This window comes from Myotis brandtii, unplaced genomic scaffold (assembly GCF_000412655.1).
Source record: "Myotis brandtii unplaced genomic scaffold, ASM41265v1 scaffold499, whole genome shotgun sequence".
Classification (NCBI taxonomy): domain Eukaryota; kingdom Metazoa; phylum Chordata; class Mammalia; order Chiroptera; family Vespertilionidae; genus Myotis; species Myotis brandtii.
In genome coordinates, this window is record NW_005369027.1 from 2370408 (window position 1) to 2391065 (window position 20658).

The window sequence follows — 20658 nt, forward strand, 5'->3', positions numbered from 1 at the left end:
CTCGCCCCCAACTGCCCCCCCACCCTGCCAGCCTGATCACCCCCAACTGTCCTTCCCTCCTGGCCTGATCGCCCCTAACTGCCTCTGCCTCTGCCTCAGCCCCGCCACCATGGCTTTGTCCAGAAGGTCTCTGGGTCTAATTAGCATATTACTCTTTTATTAGTATAGTCTTTATTTGTGAAAAGTCTTCCTCTCTTTTTTTAAAAAAAATATTTTTATTGATTTCAGAGAGGAAGGGAGAGGGAGAGAGAGATAGAAACATCAGTGATGAGAGAGAGTCATTGATCAGTTGCCTCCTGCACACCCCACACTGGGGATCGAGCCCAAAACCTGGAGCCTTCAACCTGGAGCCCACAATCTGGGCATGTGCCCTGACCGGAAATCAAACCATGACCTTCTGGTTCATAGGTCAACGCTCAACCACTGAGCCACGCCAGCCGGGCTCTATTTTTTATCCTCACCCGAGGATATGCTGAGAGAGGGGTGAAGGAGAGAGAGAGAAATTACATCAATGTGAAAGAGAAACATTGACCTGACCAGGAATCGAACCCACAACCTGGGCATTTGTCCTGACTGGGAATTGAACCCGCCACCTTTTGGTATATGGGATGATGCACCAACCAACTGAGCCACACCAGCCAGGGCATTGTTATAAACTTTTAAATTTCAGTAGTGGCTAAGAATACTAGGAAATTTATACCAGTAATACTAGGAAAATTATTTGTAGCAAAGTGGTAGATAAATATATAAATAGGTTCAACTTCAGTAAAAGTTACCTAAATGTAAATTGAAATAACATTGTGAAGTCATTTTTGCCTATTACATTCACAAGGATTATAATGATTCATAGTAAACAGGGTAGGTAGGGTATGAGGAAATAAATACTCAGAATGTTGAAGAGTAAATGGGTACAACCTCTTTTGTTAAATGTTCATAATTTTTGACCCAGAAATTCAGTTTCTAGATATGTATCCTTCTGAAATATACATATAATGAGGTATCCGGAGATATAAGTACAATGTTGTGCACTTTGGCATTGTTTCTGAAGGTGAAGATTTGGATACGACCCAAATGTTCATCAGTAGAATATTGCTAAAATAAATGATACTGCATACATATGAAGAAATCATATATATAGTTTTTTTTTTAATATATTTTATTGATTTTTTTACAGAGAGGAAGGGAGAGAGATAGAGAGTTAGAAACATCGATGAGAGAGAAACATCGACCAGCTGCCTCCTGCACATCTCCTACTGGGGATGTGCCCGCAACCCAGGTACATGCCCTTGACCGGAATCGAACCTGGGACCTTTCAGTCCGCAGGCCGATGCTCTATCCACTGAGCCAAACCGGTTTCGGCCATATATATAGTTTTTAAAAATTAAGTAAGGCCCTGGCCAGTGTGGTTCAGTTGGTTAGGTGTTGTCCTATCCACTAGGACAGTGGTTCTCAACCTTCCTAATGCCGAGACCCTTTAATACAGTTCCTCATGTTGTGGTGACCCCCAACCATAAAATTATTTTCATTGCTACTTCATAACTGTAATTTTGCTACTGTTGTGAATCGTAATGTAAATATCTGATATGCAGGATGTATTTTCATTGTTACAAATTGAACATAATTAAAGCATAGTGATTAATCACAAAAACAATATGTAATTATATATGTGTTTTCCGATGGTCTTAGGTGACCCCTGTGAAAGGGTTGTTCGACCCCCAAAGGGGTCTCGACCCACAGGTTGAGAACCGCTGCACTAGGAGATCCCTGGTCAAGGGCACAGGCCTGGGTTGCGGGCTTATTCCCAGGTGGGAGGCATGCAAGAGGCAGCTGATGAGTGTTGCACTCTCACATCAGTGTTTCTCTGTCTCTCTAAAAAATCACTGCCCTAGATGGTTTAGATCAACGGTTGCCAACTGGTGGTCCACCAGGTCCAAAAGGTTGGTGACCACTGGTCTAGATAGAGTGTTGGCCTACAGACTGAAGTCCTGGGTTTGATTCCAGTCAAGGGCACATTCCTGGGCTGCTGGCTTCATCCCCAGTAGGGGAGCATGCAGGAGGCAGCCAATCAATGATTCTCTCTCATCATTGATGTTTCTAGTTCTCTTTCCCTCTCCCTTCCTCTCTGAAATCAATAAATATATATATGTAGCCCTAACCGGTTTGGCTCAGTGGATAGAGCGTCAGCCTGTGGACTGAAAGGTCCCAGGTTCAGTTCCGGTCAAGGGCATGTACCTTGGTTGCGGGCACATCCCCAGTAGGGAGTGTGCAGGAAGCAGCTTATTCTAACTCTCTATCCCTCTCCCTTCCTGTCTGTAAAAAATCAATAAAACATATATATATAAAAAAAGAAACAACAACAAAAAGAGCACAGAATGTATGGTGTTAGGGTAGGGTGCTATCAATTATAAGTATGAATTGTACACTTACTTTTCCCCTTTTTTTCTCATAGAATGCCCAGTGTTTACATGGGGACATTGCACAGTCACAAAGAGAAATTACATTGAAAGGCTTCAGAGAAGGTAGTTTTAAAGTTTTGGTGGCAACCAATGTGGCTGCCCGTGGTTTGGACATTCCTGAGGTTGACTTGGTGATTCAGAGTTCTCCTCCTCAGGTAGGAAATGAGATTGGATTTGGGGGGAAAAACAGTTGTATAAATTGACGTTTTTTTTGGAAAATTTTGCTTTTGGATATGAAAAATGTTATCAGTTCTTGTCTTAGCCATTTTTGTCACTGTGGTGTTAAATTGACCAGAATCTGATGTCTTTGCAGATTGCTAACTTCATTATTTGGATGTGAAGCATGGATTTATAAAGGGAATTATAAAAAAGTTGCCATATAAAGAGTCCTGGGATGGGGTAGATAAGATTTTATTTTATTTATTTATTTTATTTTTAGATAAGGTTTTAAATCTTATCCCCCTTGTCCCAAAATTCTGCATAAAATTTTTTTGGGATGTTGGAAAAAGTGACAGGATTGAAATATTATTATTGGTAGTAATAGTTTTGTTATTAGCATTATTATTTGGATGTTGGAATGACTGTGTAACTTGCTAGATTTTTTAAAAGTATTACCTCTTATTTTTAGGATGTTGAGTCCTACATTCATCGCTCCGGACGCACAGGTAGAGCTGGCCGGACAGGGATTTGCATATGTTTTTATCAACCAAGAGAAAGAGGTCAACTAAGATATGTGGAACAAAAAGCAGTAAGTAGAGTTAATTTATTTCAGGCTTATTATCTGAGTGGTACCTTAGAAAAGAGTTCTTTTTACATTTGTTCTCACAAATAGATCTTTATAACTTTTCTCAGTTTAAGCTGCATTTGGATGTGAAGCATGTGGAGAGCTAAATATATATTAGCTGCAAGTCTTTGTTTTAATATACCTTTCATTGTGAAGACAAAAAATCTGACTTTCTCATTTTTCCCTTGAATTTCTCCCTTGATACTAAAATCAGAAGTGCATTATGATTTCAGTACCTCTTAGTGTCAGCATTGTAACGGTGACTGTGACATTGTCTTGGTGTAATTGTTAAGATTATATTGAGTAATTATGGATTTTTTGTGGTATTTCACAATTTTTATTTTTATGATGTGTTTTTATACACTATTTAATATACTTTGTAAAATTAGATAGGGTAATAAGTAAAAGATTCATAGTTGTAAACAGCATCATTTTCCTTTTTTTGAGTCAGCTTAAGTTTGCAAGTGAAATTCCATGTTTGAAACTAGGGCAATTCAGAAAATCTCTTTTCTTTTTCTAGATTTTGTAATTGGCGATTTATTTGAAAAAAGCAGATCTTTTGATCTGCTAGGGCTTGGAAATCTCGTCCAAGAAATGGAAATTCAAAAAGCTATATTAATTTAGAAATTAATTGTAAAGACTTCCATTTTTCTTTAATGTAATTCTTTCATTTTCAGGGAATTACTTTTAAACGTGTAGGTGTTCCTTCTACAATGGATTTAGTTAAATCTAAAAGCATGGATGCCATCAGGTATGCTTTCTGACCTTGCTGAATAATTTTTTCTTTTGTGTTAGGCTATTCATCTTTAAGCTCTCCTAGTTCAAAAATCAGAAAATTTAATCACCAGTTTTACCAGCAGATACTTAGTTATATTAAAATACAAAAACGTTGCTCTTTCTTTTCCCATTCATTCTCTTATCTTTAATTTTTTCCCTTTGCCTTGACCAAGAAAATTTGCTATTTTTAAACTATAGGTCCCTGGCTTCCGTTTCTTATGCTGCTGTTGACTTTTTCCGACCATCAGCTCAGAGACTGATAGAAGAGAAAGGGGCAGTGGATGCATTGGCTGCAGCATTAGCCCATATCTCCGGTGCATCGAGTTTTGAACCACGATCTTTGATTACCTCTGATAAGGTAGAAATCTGTAAGGAAATGTATGTGCTTGAGAAAAGGTTAAAATTGAACCATAGCTATCTATCTATCTGGAAAGAAATACAGGAAATCTTCACTTGCACAACACTTTGTTAACTGAAACTTGCAAACCAAAACCTGTTCATTTTTTAAATTGCCATGGAACTATGCAAATCGAGAAATAGTCTGTGAAGTTAACATAGTACCATGCAAATTAAGGATTGCCTGTATATGTGGATGGTGTGTGTGTGAGACATCATCTGATCTGGCCCCCTGCCATGTCCGTATCAGATATCAAAACAAACCACACTAGAATCATTAGTTGCAAGTAGTTCACTTACATTATAATGTAAGTGAGGGGAGTCCCTGGGTGAGGGGACCCATCAAAAAAGAGCTTTCTGATGTCTGGGTGGAGAGAGAGACAGAGAGAGTTGGTGGGAGAGGGAAACAAGGCCCAGGGGAGGTAACCTGCATGTGACTTACTTGGTGTAGCCTAAGTGGGTACATACAGCTGGGTCATCTGATGTTTTCCACTTAGCAGGTGTTAATAGTTTAGCCAAGTGTCATTTTACTGAGAGTGACTTAATTGTCCAACTCTATATCTCCCTTCCCCTCTCTCTTCCTCTCCCTCCCCTATATACATCTTTTTTATAACAATTAGGTTCCGATTAGAGTTTATATGTTATATTTGGTTATTATGCCTCTCTTTTAATTTGGGACTGTTTGCCCTTTATTGATCTTTTAAAAGAGTAGGTCAGTTGTCTAGATAAGAGTCTAGAATATCTTAGAAACAGGATGTTAGTAGTTTAAAATGTCTTTATAGGTTAACCAAATCCAAAGCCTTTACCACAAATGTCCTACAGGGTGTCTTCCCCTTGCTCCCTCTTTGGTCTCATCTCTTATCACTCTCCCCTTGCTTGTTTCAGTTACCCTGACCTACTTGCTGTTACTTAAACTTAAACCTACTCCTACACAAGGCCATTGTACTTACTTGCATTGTTTCAAATGTTCTTTCCTTTTAATAACCTCATGGCTTCCTCCTTCACTTCATTTTGGTCTCTCCTCAAATATCACCATAGTAGAGAGGTCTTTCTTGATCACCCTAAAATAGCTTGGTTTACCCTCTGTTCCCTTGCTCTGCTTTACTTTTCTTTATGGTGCTTATTACTACTGACATGCTGTATATTTTCTTATTTGTTTACTGTCTATCCCATTCCATCAGTCCCCATCCCCCTCCCCATACACTACAATGTAACCTCCATGAGAGGAAGGGCTATTTATAGCTGAATCTCTAGCACCTAGAAGAGTCTCTGGAACACACACAGAAAGCACTGAAATATTTGTTAAATGAATGCCTCCATATATATCAGTGATGGCGAACCTATGACAAGCATATCAGAGGTTACACGCGAACTCATTTTTTTGGTTGATTTTTCTTTGTTAAATGGCATTTAAATATATAAAATAAATATCAAAAATATAAATCTTTGTTTTACTATGGTTGTAAATATCAAAAAATTTCTATATGTGACACGGCACCAGAGTTAAGTTAGGGTTTTTCAAAATGCTGACACGCCGAGCTCAAAAGGTTCGCCATCACTGATATATATTCTTCATGTTGATCCTTTTCCTGTACAATGAAATTTTACAGAACAGGTAAGTTTTGCTTATGTACTAGTCCCTACAGAGTTTAAAGAGTTTATAGCCTCCTATTTTTCCACTCCAAGCAAACTTGGACTCTTTCAGAATTGACTTCCTTAATTCTTTATTACCTATCTTTTCTCTGATGCTCTAGTTTAATTATCTCTTAAAGCATGGTGGTTAGAATTAAATTTGGTCTTTACAGCAATGCATAAGAGAATGGTACTTTCAATGATCTGTAAATACTCATTTTCTATTAATACAGCCTCAAAGAAGTTATTTTTTTAGCAGTCATGTTATATTGTTGGCTCATAAGTTGGCATGTTTAAGTCATGAACTTCATTGAATTAAGACATCATTGCTGCTACTGCTGCTGCTGCTGTTGCTTTTTCCATAAACATAATGTAACTTTTATTCCTTAAGGGGTTTGTGACCATGACTCTGGAAAGCCCAGAAGAAATACAGGATGTCAGCTGTGCTTGGAAAGAACTTAACAGAAAACTGAGTAGTAATGCTGTGTCCCAAATTACCAGAATGTGCCTCCTAAAAGGAAATATGGTAGGCTTTTCTAGACAACTAAAAAGTTTAATCAACCACTGTAAATGTTTATAAAGACCAGCAGGTTTTGTTCCTTCTTTCTTTTATTGAGGCCTAATAGGATGAATAATATTGTTTTCTCTGTGTATTAGTTTGTTTTATTGTAAATTTTTGGGCAGTTATTTAAATAACCCATTACTCTAGAAAACTATGAGTTATTCTTATTTTGACTATCTAATATCCAAGTTATTTAAGTTTCTGCCCATATATACTTATTGTGTGGTGTGTGTTTATTTTCTAAGACTAGGTAACTTATGATTGCAACAGCTACAACTGTTATTTAGGAAATAGACAATATTAATTTTTGAGTGGCCTGCTATTGGTGGTGGTTGTTGTTTTTTTAAAATATATTTTATTGATTTTTTTACAGAGAGGAAGGGAGAGGGATAAAGAGTTAGAAACATCGATTCAGCTGCCTCCTGCACACTCCCTACTGGGGATGTGCCCGCAACCAAGGTACATGCCCTTGACCGGAATCGAACCTGGGACCCTTCAGTCCGCAGGCCAACGCTCTATCCACTGAGCCTGACCAGTTATATTGGTTGTTGTGGATAATGAAGTGCATTAAATATTTTAATACATTTATGAAATAGCAAAGTTAAAACCATCTGTAATCTTAGTGACTGATTTCTCCTAATGGTTTTGAGAAAATATGTTATATTTATTCATCTAATTTTACTACAGAGCTTCATTTTAGTCTAGAATTTATTAACTTGATTGTTTACTAGAAGTAATTATCAGAGTTTAATATTACTTACATTCAAAAAGATTTGTGGCAAGTATGAGACAAATACACATTCAGAAAAAAATGTGTGCCGAAACCGGTTTGGCTCAGTGGATAGAGCGTCGGCCTGCGGACTGAAAGGTCCCAGGTTTGATTCCGGTCAAGGGCATGTACCTGGGTTGCGGGCACATCCCCAGTAGGAGATGTGCAGGAGGCAGCTGATGGATGTTTCTCTCTCATGGATGTTTCTAACTCCCTATCTCTCTCCCTTCCTCTCTGTAAAAAATCAATAAAATATATTTTTTAAAAAAATGTGGAGGGGAGGGAAAATATAACTAGATCCTTAGGCTAAACTAGTTGTTATACTTGAGTATTAAGTTACCTTTCAACTTAACTGGCAATCAAGACCAAGGAGGAAACATCTTGGGTTACGTCATTCTCATTATCTGATAAACACTGGGGCTCTTTAGGAGAGAAACTTTCTGGCACTAAATTAATTTTTGTTAATCCTTACCTGAGGATATTTTCTTCCATTGATTTTCAGAGAGGGTGGAAGGGAAGGAGGGAGGGAAAGGGGGGAGAGAGAGAGAACAAGCATCAATGCAAGAGAGACACATTGATTATCTGCCTCCTACATGTGCCCCTACCAGGGCCGGGGATCGAACTTGCAACCCAGGTAGGTGCCCTTGACCAGGAGTTGAACCCAAGACCCTTTGGTGCTTGGGCCGATGCTCTAACCATTGAGCACACTAACCAGGGCTGGTACTAAATTTTGAAATGACTTTATTAGGTCATTTTATAAAGGACATGGAATAGCATTATGGTGTCTACAAAAGCTTTTCTAGAGAATGCTCTAGACTCTTAGTAGTAGTAGATTCTTATTAGATACTGTGTTTAGTTATTTTTCAGATTTAGAAAATACAATAAGCAGGCACTCTCTGTCATGCATTATTATGTATTAGCTTTTTTAATCCTATAAGCAATCATGGGACACACCTAATCTTTTTGTTTTATCGAATATAGAGATTGCCAGCAAGTATTAGCATATTAGGAAAAAAATCAGCTCATGCATCTAAATAAAATTTTTTCATTTTGTCTTTAGGGTGTTTGCTTTGATGTTCCCACAACTGAGTCAGAAAGGTTACAGGTATTTAAAAATTTTTATCTGTTCAATAGTTGAGTATGTTTCTCTATAAGATAGGGATTAGGGACATAGTAACAGTATATTTATCATGCCTTAAGTCAATTAACAATTCCTTGCTATAAAATACCCACTCTGTATCGATGGGCTGCCTCCTGCGCACCCCCTACTAGGGATAGAGCTTACAACCCAGGCATGTGCCCTGACTGGGAATCGAACTGGTGACCTCTTGGTTCCTGGGTTGTCACTGTATCATAATTTAAAACATTTCTTATAACTAATTTCAAACATATAAAAAATTATAATTGCATAAAAATCCTCATGTACCTATCACTTAGCTTCAGCAATTATCAACTCCTAGCCAATTTTGTCTCATGCCTACTTCCATCCACTTCCCCACTCTCCTAGAATTTTGAAACAAATTTTATGTATTCTGTCATCTCAACTGCAAATATTTCCATATACTTAAATATTAAGGATACTTTTAAAAAACATAATCATAATATCATAATTAAATTCCCAAAATAATAATTCCATGAACCGTCCAATTTGTGTTTAAATTTCCCCTATTGTCTCCTAAATATTTTTTAATATAAGGTCCATAAGGTTCATACATTGTAATTTGATGTTTCTTAAGTCTCTTTTAATCTATAGGTTCTCCCTCTTTTATCTTTTTAAAAAATTTCCTTGTATTTTATCTGTTGAAGAAAGAGATTGTCCACTAGATTCTTATAGTGTAGAATTTGTCTATTGCATCGCTGTGCATATTTATATACGTACGTTGAAACGAGGGGATTGTTCTGTTTTTTAAGTCTTTAAAAATTCAGAATGTACTGTGAATACATTTCTGTGTCAGCTATACAGTTACTTATTTTAATGGCTCCCTGGCATTTGGCCATATGGGTGTCCAACTTTTCTAAGTGTTCTATTTTCTGACATTTCAATGATTTCCCATAGAATACTGTTATAAACAATGTTGTTGTAGCTAACTCTTTATACATTGCTATGTTTATCTCTTTAAGATGAATTTTTAAAGATGACTGCTTGGCCAAATGGTTTGCACATTTTTAAGGCTTTGGTTATATATTGCCACCAATGGTGTGTGTGGGTGTTTGTCTACTCACTCTTACCAACAGGTATTTTAATACTAACTTTCCTTGGCAATTTATGATCACAATGAAGAACAGTTAATGTTGCAGGATATGACATTGATGCTCTTATGAGCTGCTGATTTGTGTATGTTGAGTTGTTTATTCTAATACCAAATTGTTTCCACTGGCCACGTTTTTCTAGTCCCTAAATGGTGTTTACAAGTTTTTAATCTCCATCATCAGCTTCTTACTCCTTGCTTCTATCAATATACTTGCTGAAAACCATGCACTACTTATTAATGGCCTGTGTGTTTTATACAGAGAAGCCAGTGCGCTCTTTTAGAACGTATAAATTGAGAGTCTCAAAATGGGCCTGAGGGTTTCTCCTGAGAGTAAAACTTGGGAACTTTAGTGAATGTGCTTTATAAATGAATGAATGAATGAATGAATGAATAAATAAATAAATGTGTATATATATGTATGTATGTGTGTATATATATGTATGTATGTATGCATTTATTTATAGATTTCAGAAAGGAAGGGAGAGGGAGAGATAGAAACATCAGTGATGAGAGAGAATCATTGATCAACTGCCTCCTGCATGCCCCCTTCTGGGGATTGAGCCACAACATGGGCATGTGTCCTGACCAGGAATCTACACTCAACCACTGAGCCACACCAACTAGACGTGAATGTACTTTTATTTTTTATTTTATTTTTTTCCCAAATGTTTTTATTGATTTTTAGACTGAGAGGAAGGAAGAGGGATAGAGAGAAAGAAACATCGATGAGAGATTAATATCATCGATGGGCTGCCTCCTGCACGCCCCCTATTGGGGATCGAGCTTGCAGCCCAGGCATGTGCCCTGACTGGGAATCGAACTGGTGACCTCTTGGTTCCTAGGTTGTCGCTCAACCACTGAGCCACACCAGCCTGGCAAGTGCTTTTAATATGGTTTTTCCCCCTCTGGTTTTTAAGTTTGTACCATTCACTTTGACTTTAAAGACCTTTAGCTAATAGATCATAGACATGAAAAAACAGTGTCCTCTACTCATGTGCTTGCTTATGGTTTCTAGTTTGCCTTTATATTAATCCTATAAATTCCCCCAACAGGCAGAGTGGCATGATTCAGACTGGATAATCTCAGTGCCAGCCAAGTTACCGGAAATTGAAGAGTATTATGATGGAAACACATCTTCTAATTCCAGACAGAGGGGTGGCTGGTCCAGTGGCCGGTCAGGCCGGTCAGGCCGGTCAGGGGGTCGATCTGGTGGCCGGTCAGGTAGACAGAGTCAACAGGGGAGTCGGTCAGGAAGTCGGCAAGATGGTCGAAGACGAAGTGGAAATAGAAATCGATCAAGAAGCGGAGGCCACAAACGGAGTTTTGACTGAGAATTTGATAGTTAATCTACCAGTGTGAGCTTACCTATTTCTGCCTAATCATGTACATTATCCACCAAAAATTAGGTCATCATAGTTGAGGTATGTGTCTGCTATTTGCAAAGAAGTTGGTCGTATTTTTTTAAGAAATATTTCACAAGAATGGATGTAAACAAATCAACTTACCCAGTTACACCTTTGAATAATAAAACCTTTTATTGTCTCTTTTCATTATGCGTTAAGAATTTAAATTTTTTTTTCTAAAACATGGCAGTCAAGTTAATCTTACTTAAGGTTACTTGAATTTTACAAAATGTGTATCTGTATTCAGATTATTCCTTCTATAGAACATGTAGTAGAAAATGAGAAATCCCTTTTACATTACAGGGCTGTATAAACTGGTGACATGATTAGTTAAGGTGTATTTTAAATTAGGTGTAATTAATTAAAAGAGTGTACAGAGAGTACACATTCAATAACGTATACAACATATATTGGTTGGAGTTTCTACCATGTGCCCATTATAATACTAATCACTAGGTATATAGTATTAAACAAAGCATGGTCACTGTCCTCAAGGAACTTACAGTCTAAAGAATGAGATTAGCACCTAAGGCCTAAGATGAAGGTAGGTATGAAGGCTAAGGACCTGGTTGGGGTGTGCCTACCCAGTCTTGTAATTAGGAAGGCTTTTAGAAGAAATGATGCTCAAAAGGAAAAGTAAGGCAAAGTATCAGTTGAGGTAGCCAGATAAATGTGTATGGTGGGAAGAGGAGTTTAGAAGGGAGAGGCTGTGCAGGAAGAATAGCATGCAGAAACCCAGAGGCTAAGAATAGCATGGTAAATCTGAGGACCTACTGTTAGTTCATGTTTGTATGTGATGAGCAGAAGACAGGAATGGGAGAGAGAAGGAGTTAATACTTAACAGGGACCAGATTTTAAAAGACTGTGCGCCCTAGCTGGTTTGGCTCAGTAGATAGAGCGTTGGCCTGCAGTCTGAAGGGTCCCTGGTTTGATTCTGATCAAGGGCACATGCCCAGGTTGCGGGCTCAACCCCCAGTGGGGGACGTGCAGGGGGTAGCTGATCAATGATTCTATCTCATCATTGATGTTTCTATCTTACTATCTAAAATCAATAAAAATATTTTAAAAAACACCAGAGCTCATATTTTAAAAAATGAATAAATAAAAGACTGTGCGTTGTTAAGGAGTTCAGACATACCCTTGAAGATGGTGGGAACCATTAAAAGATTTTAAGGAAGTTAACATGATGAGATTTGTGTTTTAGAAAATTTATTTGCTATCCTGAGGAGATTGGATTGCAGAAGGTCCAGACAGGAGACCTCTAAAGATACTGACCTCTTTTCCCTTAATTGTCAAATAAAAATGACAACAGGCCCTGGCCAGGTAGCTCAGTTGATTAGAGCACTGTCCTGATATGCCAAGGTTGTAGGTGTGATCCCCAAGTCAGGAAGCAACCAATGAAGGCATAAATGAGTGGAACAACAAATTGATCTCTCTTTCTCTCATCAATAAATTTTTTTAAGTGTGAGAAAAGAAACACCAGCCAATATAACAATAGCCCTCAGGTGTGAATGACCTGTCAAACCAAAAATACATAGGTCATATACAGTAATAGAGTTGCATCTTATTGGTCACGTCACATGGTAAGGCTGTGTCTGATTGGTTAATTTTTTTTTTTTAAGAGAGAGGAAGGGAGAAAGAGAAACATCAATGTGAGAAGCATGGAGTGGTTGCCTCGTGCCCTGACCAGGGATCAAACATGCAACCTGGATATATACCCTGACCGGGAATCAAACCCACCCCCTTTCAGTGTACAGGAAAATGCTCTATCCAACTGAGCCACGTCAGTCAGGGCCAAACATTGGTTTTTGTTGTTCCACTTATTTATGCATTCATTATTTGCTTCTTGTATGTTCCCTAATCATGGATTGAACCCTCAACCTTGGCATATCTGGATGATGCTCTAACCGACTGAACTATCCATCCAGGGCTGGTTAATTCTTGGTACAAGAAATCCTTATATAAATGTATAGGCACCTGATTTTTTACAAAGTCACTTTGGAGCAAAAAGGATAGTAATTATTATTATTGTAAATCAAAATTATATCTTTTGTCAGATTGGCAAAAACATTTTTTACTGTACTGCAGAATTTTAGTAATTAGTTTACTAGTATTTGTGCCATGAAATTAAAAAGGTTGAAAATCGCTGTGTTAGAGTAATACAAGAAAGAGGTGACAGTGATCTACACTTAATGATAGATAAATTTTTAAAATTTATTTTATTGTTGACAGTATTACAGATGTTTCCCATTTTCTCCCATTTTGCCCCCTCCACACAACCCCTGCCTCACCCCAGGACTTCCCTATGCTACTGTCTGTGTTCATGGGTTATGCATATATGCATAAATGTTCTTTGTGTTTTTTTCTTCTTTTTGTGCATAAATGTTCTTTGATTAATCACTTCCTGAACTGTCCCCCCAATTGCCCCTCCCCTTCCACCAAGATCTGTTACCCGGTCTCATGCATCCATACCTCTGGATCTATTTTGTTCATCAGTTAATTTTGTTCTTTAGATTCCACTTATAAGTGATATCATGTGATACTTGTCTTTCTCTAACTGGCTTATTTGGCTTAGCATAATAGTTTCCAGGTCTATCCATGCTATCTCAAAGATCCTTTTTTATAGCTGCATAGTATGCCATTGTGTAAATATACCACAGCTTTTTTTTTTTTTAATTGATTTCAGAGAAAGGAAGGGAGAGGGAGAAAGATAGAAACATCAATGATGAGAGAGAATCATTGGTCAGCTGTCTCCTGCACAACCCCTACTGTGGATTTTGTCCACAACCCCGGCATGTGCCCTGACGGGAATCGAACTTTGATCACTTGTGTACCACAGCTTTTTTTATCCATTGATCTGATGGGCACTTGGGCTGTTTCCAAATCTTGGCTATTGTAAATAATGCTGCTGTGAACATAGGGGTGCCATATAGTCTTTCTGATTGGTGTTTCAGGATTCTTAGGATATATTCTCAGAAGTGGGATCACTGAGGCAAAAGGTAGTTCCACTTTTAATTTTTTGAGGAACCTTCATATTGTTTTCCACAGTGGCTGTACCAGTCTACATTTCCACCAGCAGTGTATTAGGATTCCCTTTTCTCCACATCATCGCCAACATTTGTTTTTTGTTGATTTATTGATGGTAGCCATTCTGGTGGGTGTGAGGTGATAACCATTGTAGTTTTAATTTGCATCTCTCTGCTGATTGGTGACCTTGAGCATTTTTTTTTGTACGTCTATTGGCCATCTGTATGTCCTCTTTGGAGAAGTAGACACTTCTCAGGTCCTTTGCCCATTTTTAAATTGGATTGTTCGTCTTCCTGGTGTTGAAGTGTGTAAGTTCCTTGTATATTTTGGAAATTAAACCTTTGATAGGTAACATTTTTAAAAAATATTTCAGAGAGGAAGGGGGAGAGAGCACAAACATCACTGATGAGAGAATCATTGGTTGGCTGCCTCCTGCACACCCTCCCACTGGGGGTCGAGCATGCAACCTGGGCATGTGCCCTGACTGGGAATGGAACTGTGACCTCCTAGTTCACAGGTTGACACTCAACCTCTGAGCCACGCCAACCAGACTAACCTATTTTGAGTGATGAAAACTGAGGCACTTGAGAGGCTGTTGATTGTCCAGAACCACATAGCTAGAAAAGAGGATTGAGAGGGAATTCACAGGCACACCAATATATGAACTGAATAGCAGAGGAAAGGGGGTCCCGTTAAGAAGGGATAAGCAGGACAGGGTACAGAGAAAGCCCAGGAGTGTGAGGCTTTCAAAGGAAACAGTAGATGAGCCTGAAATGGCCATTGGACTTGGCGAAAAGAGACATTTGACATAAAGAACAACCATATAAATATACTGTTGAGAGTAGAAGCCATTTAACAATGGGTTCAACAGGAAATGGGAAATAAAGTAGGGACAACAAAGGAACATGTCTTCCAGAAATTTGGCTGTGAATAGGAGAGAATAATCTAAAGTTGGATGCATAAGAAAGGACATGAGATCACAGTGAGCATTGTGTGTCTTGGTGAGGGGCTGGGGGTTAGGGAGGATTAGTATATTGAAATATTAATATGGGAAGGAGCCAGAAAGGAGGGGAGGAGATAAATAATATATGATGGAGCAAAATCTCTATGAAGACCCAGAGGGATGAGATCAAGCACACATAAGATTTTAGTATTAGATGTTAGAAGCACAGCTGCAACATTTTGTCAGGAGGTAAGTTTTAAGGTGTTAGGGTAAAATTGATGAAGTACCTGCCTCATGTCTTCTATTTTTTTCTTGCATCATCATCTACTGAAGTTGAAGAGGGAAGTACTAGACTGGAAGGTTTGAGGAAAGTGGAGAAATGCTGGAGTATTAACTAGAACTAGATGGAGAACTCACCAGGCAAACTGAGGGTCACAGGTAGTTTTGAGGGTCTAGTTGAGATTAGAGACTGAATTTGTAATGGCAGAAGTTAGAATGGTCAAATGATTTTCTGTAGCAATGCTCAGCATTCTGTTGTAGGAGTGGAGATGGGAGACAGTTGACTGATCCAGGATTAGTTTTGCTCTGTGAGATGAAAGGATGAACAGGTGAAAATGTTAAGGACTCAGCAAAAGTGATTGGAGTAATGCCCGTAGAGCAGCGGTTCTCAACCTGTGGGTCGTGAGCCCTTTGGGGTCGAATGACCCTTTCACAGGGGTCGCCTAAGACCATCGGAAAACACATATATAATTACATATTGTTTTTGTGATTAATCACTATGCTTTAATTATATTCAATTTGTAACTGAAAACATAGCATATCAGATATTTACATTATGATTCATAACTAGCAAAATAATAGTTATGAAGTAGCAACGAAAATAATTTTATGGTTGGGGGTCACCACAACATGAGGAACTGTATTAAAGGGTCACGGCATTAGGAAGGTTGAGAACCACTGCCGTAGAGTCTAGACTGCCTAGGGATTGAAATGAAGATGGGTTGACAATGGAAAGTGTAAAAGGACCAAGGGGCTGAAGATCAATGAGGGATGTTTGAATTCTAGGGTTTGGGAAGACTGGTGCAGGTTGTGCTAGTAGGCCTGTGGTGGTAGGGGGACCGGGGAGGTTATTTCAGTTGGGGTAGCCAAAGAACTGAGAATTCATGTTATGTGGGTGGTTTTCATGTGCAACGAAGTTTCCTAGAATGAAGACAAACCAGGAGTGAGGAGGAGAGAAGACTAAGCCAGGTGCCAAATATAATGAATAGTGGAAATTGTTATAGGAGGAATATACTGTGATATAATGCTACATATCTTCAAAGAGATAAGTGTTTTTACATGAAAGTGAAGGAATAATAGTTTGCAGATGGCTCTGAGGAAAGGGGAAAGGCACTGATGCCAGGCAGGTACATGGAATGTGAGGGAATGCGCAACACCTGAGGAAGCTGTAGGGGGTATTATTTTTCAGGAAGTCAGATTACAGTTAAGCCCAGGAGCAGGGAAAGACTCTCAGTGCTGGACTGAGAAAGGAGAAAGTTTTGATTATGGGGAACAGGGCTCCAGATAACTATGACTGGGGGCAAAAATCTCAGTTGGCTCTGATTCAAGTAATTGTGAGCTCTGGATTTATACCCAAGATGATATAGGATCTCTATTTCTAAGTGCAAGAGTACTAACTAGTACTTCATTCAGAATGTGTTGTACATGTATAATGTCCCAGGCACTATTTTGGGGGTACAAAAGTGAATAAGGAGTGCTGAGTATCTGCTCTCAGGAGCTCAAAATCTAGTGACATAGTTGGACACATAAACTTAGATCCAGTCTGGCTAGTGTGGCTCAGTGATTGAGCATTGACCTAGGAACCAGGAGGTCACGGTTTGATTCCCAGTCAGGGCACATGCCCAGGTTGTGAGCTCCATCCCCAGTAGGGAGTGTGTAGGAGGCAGCCAATCAATGATTCTCTCATCATTGATGTATCTAGCTCTCTCCCTCTCCCTTCCTCTCTGAAATCAATAAAAATATATTTAAAAAAACACCCAAAAAACAAAAAACTTAGGTCCATGGCATTGAATAAATGGAATGATTTGAGAGCTCTGCACAAGGGAACCTAGTCCCACAGAAAGATTTTGGACATGTTTATTGCACATGAATTAAGTCAGGTAAACGGAACAGGGAAATGGGAATGAGCATCCAGGCAAAGACACAGAATCTTCTATCTATATATAAAAAAGCCTAAGCAACCATTACAACAGAATGACTGGAACAACCAGTTGCTGTGATGCGCACTGACCACCAGGGGGCAGACGCTCAATGCAGGAGCTGCCCCCAGCCCACAGGCCCTGATTGCTGATGGGGCCTGCTGGCCAACCTCCTGGTCCCCCCCCCCCCTCAGCTGGCAGGCCCGGATCACGTGATTGTGCTGGGCCCCCAGGCAAGGAACGGGAACCATGGGTGTGCGGCAGCGGACTTGGTCCCTTTCCCGGGGGGCTGAGGGCCGGCTCTCTCCTTAGCACCGGCAGCCAACCTCCCAGGTCCCTCTCCCCATCACTCCCCCTAGCCAGCAGGCCCTGATTGCCCAATCAGGGCTGGGCCCTGGGCTGGGACTGGGAACCGGTGGTGGGTGGCGGACCCAGGCGAGAGAAGGAGAAGGGGGAAGGTGGGGAACTGGGCAGTGAGGGAAGGAGGCAGGGAGATGGGGAAACCTCATGGTGGTGGCGAGGGAAGGAGGAGGCAGGGATGTGGGGAATCTGATTGGCCCTGATTGCTGGCCAGGCCTAGGGACCCCACCCACGCATGAATATCAAGCACCAGGCCTCTAGTAGATAATCAAACAACAAGGTCTAAATATGGTGAACTAAAAAAAATAATAATAATAAACAAATAAATAAATAAATAAATATGGTGAACTAATGAATCTCGGAGGGAAGGGGGCGGGAAGAGATTAACCAAAGAATGTATATGTATATATGCATAACCCAGGGACACAGACAATAGTGAGGTGAAGGCCTGCAGGGGCGCAGGTGGGGGACAGGAATGGGGTGGAGAAAGACATGGGGGGGGAGGGGACATCTGTAATACTTTCAACAATTTTAAAAAGAATGAGAGCTAGAATAATATTTAATATGAAAGAATAGGTGACATTTGCCCACTCAGAGAAGCCAATAATTGTATTCTGGACATAAGAAATTTCAGCAGATCATGGTGGTCAATGATGATGATCCACAAGTTGATCAGAACAGTTCTATTACAATTCCGAATATTGTTTTTGAGATGGCTCTTCTCTTTTAATAAAAATTTGAAGATTTGAAATAAATATGGTGATGGCTCTTCTTGTTGGGATCTTCACTATAAGGAGAGCAGTGGTGGAGACAAAACAAGAGGCATATCTTGGGATGATGCATGGAATGCTTCATAGGACTTGTTTTGGCCACCGAAGTGTTTCAGGAAAGAGAGTGAAAAAGGTAAGTATGACCCGGCCAGTGTTGCTCAGTGTTTAGTGTCGACCTATGAACCAGGAGTTCATGGTTTGATTCCCAGTCAGGTCACATGCCAGGGTTGCAGGTTCAATTCCCAGTTCAGGGGATAGCCGATCAATGATTCTCTCTCATCATTGGTGTTTCTATCTCCTTCTCTGAAGTCAATAAAAATATATTAAAAAAGAAAGATAAGTATATAGATGAATGCCGGCAGGGTGGAGATGTATTTAAGGCAACCACTTGTTGAAGGCTGGCTTCCCTAGTAACAGGGAAAGTGAGGCAGGTCCTAAAAAGATTCAAACATAGCTTTCCATATCTTCTGGAAGAAGGAGCAGGCAGGGCAAATTCTTCACCAAATTCTCGGCCTTGGGCTTCATTCAGCCACTTACCTTTACTCTGCCCCTTCCTCATGGAGTCCAGAATGTCATGGTGCCACTCTTTGGCCATTCAGAGCCTCCAGTTTGGTACTCTGTGCACAGCTATTTGAACTTGAATCAGTTGCCCTGATCTTTAGTTTTTGAATTAGTAAAAAATGTTTTATTCCCTTCGGCATTAGACATTTAAAAAACAAATTTACATTTGTTTATTTTAAATTTTTTTTGTTTATTTTAATTTTTATTGACTTTATTGGGGTGACATTGGTTAACAAAATTATATGGGTTTTAGGTGTACAATTCTATTACATCATCTTTTATGGTATGGTGTGTTCACCACCCAAAGTCTCCTTTCAGCACCATTTATCCCCCAGTAACAAATTCACCTTTAGATATGAATGTCTGAGAGCCTCCTCCTCTCACATTTTGTTTCGTATATTTTGGGGTAGTGCTTAATAAGTTTTAAAAACCATATTCTTTTTTTTTATATCAGTGATATATATCCATTGTTGAAAATTTGAAAAAATAGAGAAAATAAAAACCACTTACAATCACATCACTCAGAGATAATTATTGCAAACATTTTTGTTGTGTAGAGTTGAATTCACTGTGTGTGTGCATGTATGTATACATACTTTTAAAAACAAATTCTCCCGTAATTTCATGAAAATGTATCATCTACATCAGAGGATACTAGTCTGCTGCAGTCAGTATTCAAGCAGAACTTCGCATTTTCTATAAGATGTATATTAAACTAATATCTTCTACCTATTAAATTTTATGCTGATGAGTAGATTATAGTAATTTGGCCACCTTTGAGCCAAAAAGAGCCTTTTGCATGTTTCCTCTTATAATTTTGGCCTTGTGCAGGTACGTTGCAAAGGATTTTATGTACTTTATAAGCCTTGACAACAATTCATTTAGTAGTGTTTGGGCTCTCTCTTGTTGAACATCTGTTGGTATTAAAAATGTCTTATACTATCTATAGTGGTATCAGACATAGCAGTATCCCATAGTTTTGTGGTTTATCAAGCAGACTGTGGTTTATCAAGCAGACTGTGGTTTATCAGCTGGAGGCAGGGAGCGTGCAGGAGGCAGCTGATCAATGATTCTCATCATTGATATTTCTCTCTTTCCCTCTCCCTTCCTTTCTGAAATCAATAAAAATATATTTTAAAAAATATATTAAAGCTGGTTTGGCTCAGTGGATAGAGCGTCGGCCTACGGACTTAAGGGTCCTGGGTTCGATTCCAGTCAAGGGCACATGCCCGGGTTGTGGGCTTGACCCCCCAGTAGGGGTTGTGCTGGAGGCAGCCAATCAATGATTCTCTCTCATCATTGATGTTTCTATTATTAATATATATATTTAAAAAAATACAAAGTCAACTTTTTTGCTCCTTCCAGTTCTAGCCTACAGTAGGTTCCTCCTACTCTAGGTGCCGCCAGCAATCAATCCACCACGCCCAGGCGCTGAGCAGCCGGTGCTTGGAACCAGCACGTGGGCCCCGCCTCCCTGGGGCTTTCTCCTTCCGGGAGAAACCGCTTTGCTACAGGAAGTGACGAAAGCTGGGTGGACCAACCGGGCAAGGCTGTCTCTTCCTCTCCACGCGGTGGACGAGCTCGGCAGGCCTGCACCGCTCGTGCTGAAGGATGCCGGGGAAACTCCTTAGTGACGCAGACTTGGAATCAGACGCGGCCATGGGAAAAGTGGAGACACCGCGGAAACAAAATGAGAAGGTGCCATCGAGGGCGGAGGGACGGGCTCGGCAGGACGCGTGGCCGGGTGCGGGAGGGAAGGGGGCGCCGG

General features: G+C 39.7%; 2 protein-coding genes across 3 annotated transcripts in view; both read left to right on the forward strand.

Annotated features, from left to right (window-relative positions):
- Positions 1–11178, forward strand: part of DDX50 (DEAD (Asp-Glu-Ala-Asp) box polypeptide 50) — a 28979-nt gene extending 17801 nt beyond the window's left edge. Inside the window, 7 exon segments of the mRNA XM_005876810.2 lie at positions 2450–2611; positions 3085–3204; positions 3918–3991; positions 4216–4375; positions 6437–6571; positions 8437–8481; positions 10681–11178. Coding sequence (XP_005876872.2) covers positions 2450–2611; positions 3085–3204; positions 3918–3991; positions 4216–4375; positions 6437–6571; positions 8437–8481; positions 10681–10959 — 975 coding nt within the window. The 3' untranslated portion in view covers positions 10960–11178.
- A 9209-nt stretch (positions 11179–20387) lies between these two features.
- Positions 20388–20658, forward strand: part of DDX21 (DEAD (Asp-Glu-Ala-Asp) box helicase 21) — a 21823-nt gene continuing 21552 nt past the window's right edge. For both annotated transcript variants that reach the window (XM_005876811.2, XM_014548182.1), the window contains exon 1: positions 20388–20588. In XM_005876811.2, coding sequence (XP_005876873.1) covers positions 20502–20588 — 87 coding nt within the window. In that variant the 5' untranslated portion in view covers positions 20388–20501. The remainder of the gene's footprint in view (positions 20589–20658) is intronic.